This window comes from Arachis ipaensis, chromosome B04 (genome assembly GCF_000816755.2).
Source record: "Arachis ipaensis cultivar K30076 chromosome B04, Araip1.1, whole genome shotgun sequence".
NCBI classification, from domain to species: domain Eukaryota; kingdom Viridiplantae; phylum Streptophyta; class Magnoliopsida; order Fabales; family Fabaceae; genus Arachis; species Arachis ipaensis.
The window spans coordinates 111,306,529-111,315,028 of record NC_029788.2 but is presented as its reverse complement, the minus strand read 5'-3'; the positions used below and the strand labels follow the sequence as shown (position 1 = coordinate 111,315,028).

General features: G+C 33.7%; 1 protein-coding gene and 1 long non-coding RNA gene across 3 annotated transcripts; both read left to right on the top strand.

Annotated features, from left to right (window-relative positions):
* LOC110270759 lies at window positions 418-1,228 on the top strand. Of its 2 annotated transcripts, none has more exons than XM_021120214.1 (3): window positions 418-679; window positions 770-904; window positions 1,040-1,228. In XM_021120214.1, the coding sequence occupies exons 1-3, from the start codon at window positions 554-556 to the stop codon at window positions 1,187-1,189; spliced, it is 411 nt and encodes a 136-aa protein (XP_020975873.1). In that variant the 5' UTR covers window positions 418-553; the 3' UTR covers window positions 1,190-1,228. The 2 variants fall into 2 exon arrangements, with proteins under 2 accessions (XP_020975873.1, XP_020975874.1); XM_021120215.1 differs by having other exon boundaries at window positions 1,057-1,145.
* LOC110270758 lies at window positions 1,251-1,653 on the top strand. The gene is made up of 2 exons (XR_002360395.1): window positions 1,251-1,316; window positions 1,403-1,653. It is a non-coding gene; the product is annotated as an uncharacterized LOC110270758 (long non-coding RNA).

The following is an 8,500-nucleotide window of genomic DNA, read 5'->3' as shown; positions in this document are numbered from 1 at the left end:
AAAAACAAAAGTCCACAAATTTAGAGGGAGACTGGGGGAGAAAGTTCTGCGAAGTTTGAAACTCCTGGGACAATAAATCAGATTACGGATGATATGAAACAAAAGTGCTACATCTGGGGGACGAGACTGAAGGAAGACGCAGATGGCAATACTAATGAGTATGAGGAGATGTGCACTTTCATTGCCCAACATAAATACATTTTGATGAGAATGCACCTTGCATCCCTCCAGGCGAAAAGTGATATAGAATCTCAGGTAATATTAGAATAACATTAATGTTTTTACACCAAAGTCAACTGCAATGTTTATTAATGTAAAATTGATTTCGGCATATATTTCTAGATTGTCTGCCATCTGCCTCATCCTCAACCAGAAAAATGAAAAGAGGTTTCAAGAACAAATATACTGTCTCCCCCCGATATTGTGGTAAGTGTTACTTCTACGAACTTTGGGTGTATTTTCTGTATTGAATTGGGTGTATTTTTTACGTTCAATTGGGTGTAAGTTGTGTATTTTCAGTATTTCATTTCTTGTTTCGCAATTCTTGCAGAGCATGGCACTTTCGGATCACCCAGAGGGGGAATTCATATCACCGAAAACGAATAAGGAATTCAGGGTGGAAGACTACCCGAGTTTTATTCCCTTCATATATAGAAAAAAATTAACTTCGCATCCATATGTAAGTTTTCGTTTGCTAAATTTGTTAGTACGCTTATTTACTTATATGCCAAATAAAATAACGCACTGTTGAAATGTGGCAATCCTTCAGATTTTTGCACCTGTTTGCCACTCGGGGCATTGGTGGTTATGGCTGATAAATACAACGAAGCGGAAATGTCATATACTTGACCCGCTACACAAAAAAGTTCCAAGCGAAGAGAGAAAGCAGATTAATAAATTCACTGTAAGTTGCCTCTGTCTTCTTTACTTTAATAGATAGGTCTATTTCGTTAGTTGTGTTGCGTGTATGTTGTCCATTCAGTTGGGTGTATCTTGTGCATTCATTCGGGTGTATTACTGATTTGTTTTGGTATTTAAGGGATATGTATTTTCAAGATTGAGAGCATATGCCGGCGGGGAACCTCTGCAGAAAGACGAGAAGGAGAAGGAAATTAAAGCATCATATGTTAAAATATCAGGCCAAAAAATAAGGTATAAATTTGTTACTCTGAACATTAAACTTTCCTAAATGAGATTTGTAATCTATTTTCTTCGTTTTCAGCTATGATTGCGCTATCTACGTTATGAAGTGGCTTAAGTTAATTGAGCCGGAAAACATTAAAAAGGGGAAGTATAAATGGGATAATTGGAAACAGGTAACTGTCTTTAGAACTATATAACTCTGTATTACTTTACTGAATTAATATTTGCTGTTTAAACAGAATATACTTTTTAATTGTAGGAGGAGGTGGACCACTATAGAGTGGAGTATGCTTCCCGGATACTATTCAGTGAGATGAATAAACAAAGAGATCGGGCAATTAGAGAGAGTAGTGCTATAAGGCTGTCGAAGCCATCCTCTGTATTATTGAGTCCGTTTTGTCAGATAAATTCTGCTGATATAGAAACTGCGTAATCCAACTGCTGGGTAGTTTGTAAATTGAACAAATGATGTAAATATTTGCCATTTATCAACAACTTCTATTCCATGTATATTTTTTTCCATAGTTAAACTATCTGTGCTGTTAAACTGTCTGTGCTGTATTCAAAAGCTGTATTACAGGTGGTAAAATATGAAGGAAAAAATCAAGGTATATATAAACGCAAATTATAAACTGTTACACCCAACGCAAGTCTAATAATACACCCAAGATTGCATAAAATATACACCAAAACTGTATGTGCTGTATTCAAAATGTATGAATTACATGTACTAAAATATGAAGAAAAACATCAAATCAAATATACACCCATAACCTGCGAATTTTTACAGCTTTTGTTCTATATGTATCTATATATGTGTCTATATGTAAATTGTGAATTAACAAAAATACACCCAAAAGAACAGTGCTTTTACACCCATATTCTATAAAACTATACACCCAAAGAGTTATCCCCTGCTGCTGGTATCCTGAACTGATAATTCATAACGTGTCCTTGATATTGGCTGGAATTTGAATGCACCGCTGATGCAGCATCAAACAGGTTTATCTGAATATAACACTCACACATTAGCTAAACTATTAACGAGAAAAATAAACTCAATCACCACAAATTTAAAGAACATTACTTTTTCCTCGCTTAAAACTTTCGTCTTCTTCTTCTTTGTGGCATTTGCAATCTGTTTCTCCAGCTTTGAACCTAGCCTGTTTTTTGGACGTCCTCTTGTTCGAATCCTTGGCGGGCTTTGAAGCTCGTTAACGGATTCCAAGTTGGCGTCTTCGTGGGATAAAGAAGATGTCCCCTTCCTTTTGGCTTTTAATGATTCCATCTCGGCCATGACGTTATCGTACGCACGGTGCAGAATTACAGTCAGCTCATCCTATTCGGAGGCAAATTCGCAAATATTTTGTGAACAAAAAACCAATTGGTCGAACCTCTTGCTTCTTGGCTCCATCAGTGCCTCGTCGTGGCTGCTCTTAATGTGTATGTGTCGCCTCTTTACCTTCTTGCTCCATCGTTCCAGTATATATCTAGGTGACACTTGGCTTACTTGTTCGAAGCTTAACACGCTTAGTGCGTGACGGCACAGTATCCCTCTCGACTCGAATAATAAGCATTGGCATTTTACCTCGGCTGCAACTGAGTCGTAAGTAACCACGAACTTGTTGAATATTGAGCTGGAAACTTGTTCTCCGACTTCGTATACTGAATAGCCTAGAGCGGAATTCTTTAATCTGGTGATGCAATTCGCCTTTCCTCTGAGTTGCGCTTAGACTTCCCTAAACTTTGCATGAGTGTACGCATCTTGAAACTGAGCTTCAATGGAGGATTTGGTTGCACACGGTATGACCGTATGAAAAGCTGCAGCATCTGATTCTCTCTCTGCTTGCTCCCTGCTTCCGAGGCAATTATCGTATTGTTTGACGAACTGAATAAGCGAGCTGTTCCAGGTGATATACTTGTTAAAAAATGAATGCATGCTCTCGCTCCTTTATGTGCTTCTCATCCCTGCCTAGAAGTGGTGATCCAGATAGATAGGAACCCATATGTGACGGTCTTCGTACAGATCTGCATAATACACCCAAACACAGACTATAAATACACCCGAGGAAACATGCAATTTATACCTCTGCTGAAGATTTTAAAAAGACATTACCTGAAAGCCACTTGTTGTCCGCAAGACCAAAATTTAGCAGAAAATCATTCCAATTCCTATCAAATGAGTCTTTGCTATGAGAGTTCCAAACAACTTGGCTCATTTCTTGTTCAATATCGGCATGTCCCTTGTACCCATTTAATTTGCTTGGAATCTTCTTCATGATGTGCCAAATACACCAACGGTGAACTGTTGTTGGCATACAGGCCTCTAAAGCCCTTTTCATTGATGCGCACTGATCGGTTAGAAACCCTTTCGGAGTATTTCCTCCCATGCAACGAAGCCAGCATTGAAATAACCATTTGAATGATTCAATTTCTTCGTTCTTCATCAAAGAGCATCCGAGAAGTGTTGACTGACCGTGGTGATTCACCCCGACAAAAGAACCACAGACCAAATTATACCTGAAACAAATTACCATAGTCCAGAATGCAAAATCATTAGGTACACCCTAACAAATGCTTCGTATACACCCAATGAAACAGCCAATATACACCTCTGCTGCGGTTTCGTAAAAATACATTAATTTAGCATCATAAACAGGGGCAGTTTGTTATCTGTTTGTATTGTAGGTAGTGTCGAATGAAATGACGTCTCCGAAATACTCAAAGGCGGCTCTGCTTCTTGCATCGGCCCAAAAAGCCAGCTTAATCGATTGATCCTCCTCCAGTTCGAGCTCAAAAAAGAAATTCGGATTCTTCTCTTTCATTCTTAAGAAATATTTTCCGAATTCCTTTGCATCTTCTTGTTCGAAAACATTCCGCACTTCCCTCGTAATGTAATTTCTCACGTCCTTTTCGATAAAATTTAACTCGCGGTGACCCCCGGCAGCCGCAACAAATGATTGGTAGGTTTTGCTTGGTCTGATACCGGCCTCCTCGTTATTCTCTATCGTACGACGAATGGACATGCTTAGTTCCCTGTGCTGTTTGAGCATCTCTGCTTTACTTGGACAGCAGGGGTGTGAATGATCCAGCACAACCTTTGAAATGATCCAAGCACCGACATCCTTCAATGTGTGTATATAAATTCTTGCAGGACAGTTTAAACCGGCTGTCGGATTGGTCTTCTCGGTCGGAGATATTTTAGATTTCCATTTTCCCTCTCTGCTACATGTAATCAGTTGATTCTTAATCTCGTTTCCCTTCCTATTTGTGCACCAAACTCTTGTAGAAAAACCTGCAGCCTTGGCGTAGTTTCTGTAAAATTTTTCAGCATCTTTAAGGGTGGTAAAGGTCATTCCGACCTTTGGAACAAGCTCGTCATCAACAAAAATTGGATTATTCCGACCTTTCACCAATTTTATTCTAACGTTATTCATGTTGTTAAGGTGTACCCTGATTAGTGATTACTTTCCATATGATATGAGTTTTTGGATCTTTAATAGAAAATACTATGAAAAACTCCCCACTATTTCGCACCACTATGTTGTGTCCTTCCTTCCATGCTAAGGTTAGTCCTCCTGCTATTTCATTGGGCGCTACATTGTAAAATTATGAGAAATCACATTCCTTTAATTGCCTCTCGACAAATGAGGGATGTTGCTTTGTTTCACTTAGAAACAGCACCTCAGGGGAATGAAAAATCTGAATCCCTTTGATATTAATTGTGAACTGTTAGAAGCTTCTCGAAATCCCAGCAGTTCTACTGGAGCATCTTCATAACTGTTAGGGTGTCCATTTTCAGATGGCACCCTGCTCCCTTTTAGCAAGAATTTTTTTTTTTTGAATTGCTCATGCTTTCCTCTTCCAAATCATCATCTTTCTGCTATGGACTTCTTTTACCTCTGATTCTAACAAATAGTCTCTCTCTTGCTTCCTCGTTTTTTGTAAGATGTTTTAGTTGTAGCATTTTTCTGCTTTCTCCTTTCACATTATTTGTACTACCCATTGTGAATTCAGCATTTAAGACAATTTTCATTCTCCCATGGTCTTCCTTCATTGCTGAAATTGGCTCGGGTAAGGCATAAATAGTGTAGGCTTAAGTATTATTTGAATTATATTGGTTGTTGATATTTAAATTGTATAAAATTTTTGAAATAAAATCTTTATATAAAATAATTTATAAAAAAATAGTGGATAACTAGTATTTATTTTTTAAAGCTATTTGAAAATAGTGAGTCTTGATCATTAGAATTGTTATTAATTGAGAAATATAAGTGTACTTAGTGATACTAATACGAAAATAGACGTACAAAACTATAAAGACAAAAACAATGACAAACTTTACTCATATCAAATAATCATATAAAAAAACAAGTATTATAGCCACTCAATAAAGATAAAATAAGACATATTGAGAATCTTAATTCTCTCACTTCGTAATTGCCTATTCTCCATCTTTAATATGAATTTGAGCAAGTGCATAACCTTTCATGTCTTGGTATTCAATTTCTAATCATCTTATAGTACACTGGTCTTTTCAGCTCAATCGATTAGCGAATTGCTTCGTACTGCGTTGTTCCTGAAGATGGTACAGGAAGAGGAGGGAGAAACCAAGATTTATTATTAGTTTATCTATATGGTGTCATCGTATCTATTTCTGACCACTTTGAATTTTAAAATAAAAAAAATGATAATGCAATGTTATTCAATTATTATTTTCAAAAGTCTTTGTTAGTTGGAGTGGTATGACTTTTAGATGCTTCTCACTTATTTATGTTATGAATCATGTGGCTCATGACTGAAATGCCTATAATATTAAATTATACGGAACGTAAACACAAGAACCTTGACTTAGTTTCTCTTGACCTTCTCCTAGCATCTCCATACTTGAACTGAAAATGATCCATTGTTGATTTGGACTCTAATACAATGCATGAAATTGAATTTAACTTTTCTTAAGCATTCTTTTCAGTTTTAACATTACTTTGTCTTTGGAAGGTATTGAGAGTTCAAACCAGATATAAAATTGATAGAAGTCCTCTTTCTTTATCAAAAGTTCTTATCCCAAAAGCTTATTAATCACCTTCTCTTACTAAAAAGACCACTTTGATTATTTTATCTTTGGGGTTACTTTTCATTACCGAAAGATTGAAATTTTCAATCTGAATGGTCACTTTAAAAGCTTTATAAAATTTTCTACGTTTGAAATTTGAAAATACCTATTAGATATAAATTTACAGATAATTGAGTTAAGTTTAAAACGAGCTTTGAAATAAGTCAATCGAGTAACTGTAACTTGAGATATTTACGAAATACTATTATTATGTTAGGTTGGTTGATTACAATGCGATCTTTTCATATAAGCAAAGATTATTAAAATTCGATAAATATAAAATTAGTTATGACTATATCTTAAAAGATTACTTCTTATTGGTTAAGAATATTTTTATATTTTTAAATTTTAAATTAAATATGTTAGTTTTTTAAATATATTATCTTCTAATTTTTTTAATTATGATAAGTGTAATAATATTTATGTATAAATAAATACTAAAAAAGTATTAAAATTTATTATTTTTAATCAATTATTAATATTTAAAAATATAAAATAAAATATATTATTAAATTGCTCAATTAAAAAAATTAAATTAATAACTAAATAATAACCAAAAACAATAGATTTTCAGGGTTCTCATTTCCTTTTATGGGTAATCTCTTTTGCAAGTATGTGTTTTCAGCAAATGCATCATTATTTATTTGATCCGGTAGAGCTACATATGAATTCATATTACAAATTTGAAGCAGGAGCCTATAAAATTAAAATCACATTTCATTATATGAGTTCAAACGTGTGTTTTTTTTTGTTACTATTATTTTGGTATGTAATATTTGATCGAAATTTTAATTTATCTTTTAATATTTTTAATATTTTATTTTAATTCTATAATTAAATTTTTTAGATAACAATTAACGGAGAGATTGACATGTACATTAAACCTGTTACTAGTTAAGAGAACTATTTTTTATTCCTGCGTGTTATTAGAAAAATTTTAGCAAAAGCTACTTGCAACACTTCCTCAACGTCATGGGTTTTATGCGTTGATGATGTGTGTAAAACTGGTCTTTCACCACAAAAGAATGTTCTTCTTCTCCTACGACCTTGTTACTGTTGAAGAAAATTGAGAAGGTTGATAAACCATTATCTTCCAAAATGCTGGATGAGTGTCAATGGAGGTGATACTGAGTTCTCCTAGTGCGAGGTTGCGACAGAAGTGAAAATGAAACAAGAGGCGATGACTTTTATTTTCTATTAATTCATTTATTTTCCATTAAATGGTTGTGGCAGCAGATGAGAGGGCATGGTGGTAATAATTAGAAAAGAACCAAGTTTGAGAGAAGATGCTATAAAAAAAGTTATAATATAAATAAAAAAATATGAACTTATATAAAAAGATAAAATTAATTATTTATGCAATATTATATAACCAATAATTTTTTTTTAAAGTTAAGCGATGATATAGTCTCTTCATACTCACTTAGAGGTCACGAGTTCGAGTCTCGTTCTTAACTTTAGAAAAAAAAAATATAATCAATAAAATTTATTATTTTTTGTTAATATTTATTAATTTTTAAATTATAAATTCTAAATTATGAATAAAACTAATGTAAATTAAAATTTTAAAAATACTTTTAAAAATTTTGATACATATTAAAAATAAAAAATATATTTTACTCTGCTAAATCTTTTTGCGGAATTTATGCTTTATCTACCTATAAAATAAGGATTTAAACGAAGTTACAAATCTCCTTGTAATTAGAGTTGACAAGTCTAGTTATCAATAGATATTAGAGGACAATTCATTGTGTAGATCCAAAATTTGATATACTAGTCCTTGAGATCTAGCTCTAAACACTATATTAGTCCCTAAATTTTTTACGATGTCAAGTCAGTGAACAAAGTACTAAACTGACTCTGTCTTGCCATGTTGGATATATGGCTAAATGCCGTTGTTTTATTTTGACACTTAAACAAGATAAAATAAAAGTTAATTTGGAGAATGAAGGGGGACAAAATGGTTTGCACATTATATAAGCTCTTTTTCATCTTCTCGTTTTTACCTTATTTAAGCATAAAAAATGAAACAACACTATTTAACAACGTGTCTAGCGTGGCAAATCAGAACATGCTCAGTATTTTGTTTGCTGATTCGGCATTTAAAAGGGTCTAGGGACTAATATAATATCAAAAATTGGATCTCAAGGACCAATATAGTGAATTTTATATCTAAAAAACTAAAATAGTAAAAGCTGTAAATCTGAAGGACTGCCTTTACAGATTTAGTCGTAGATTTAAAAT

Excerpts from the sequence above, each read along its gene's own strand:
- LOC110270759 (XM_021120214.1), top strand. The coding sequence starts at position 554 with ATGGCACTTTCGGATCACCCAGAGGGGGAATTCATATCACCGAAAACG. Across the intron at positions 680-769 it reads AATTAACTTCGCATCCATAT|ATTTTTGCACCTGTTTGCCA; the intron begins GTAAGTTTTCGT and ends GCAATCCTTCAG. Across the intron at positions 905-1,039 it reads AGCAGATTAATAAATTCACT|GGATATGTATTTTCAAGATT; the intron begins GTAAGTTGCCTC and ends TTGGTATTTAAG.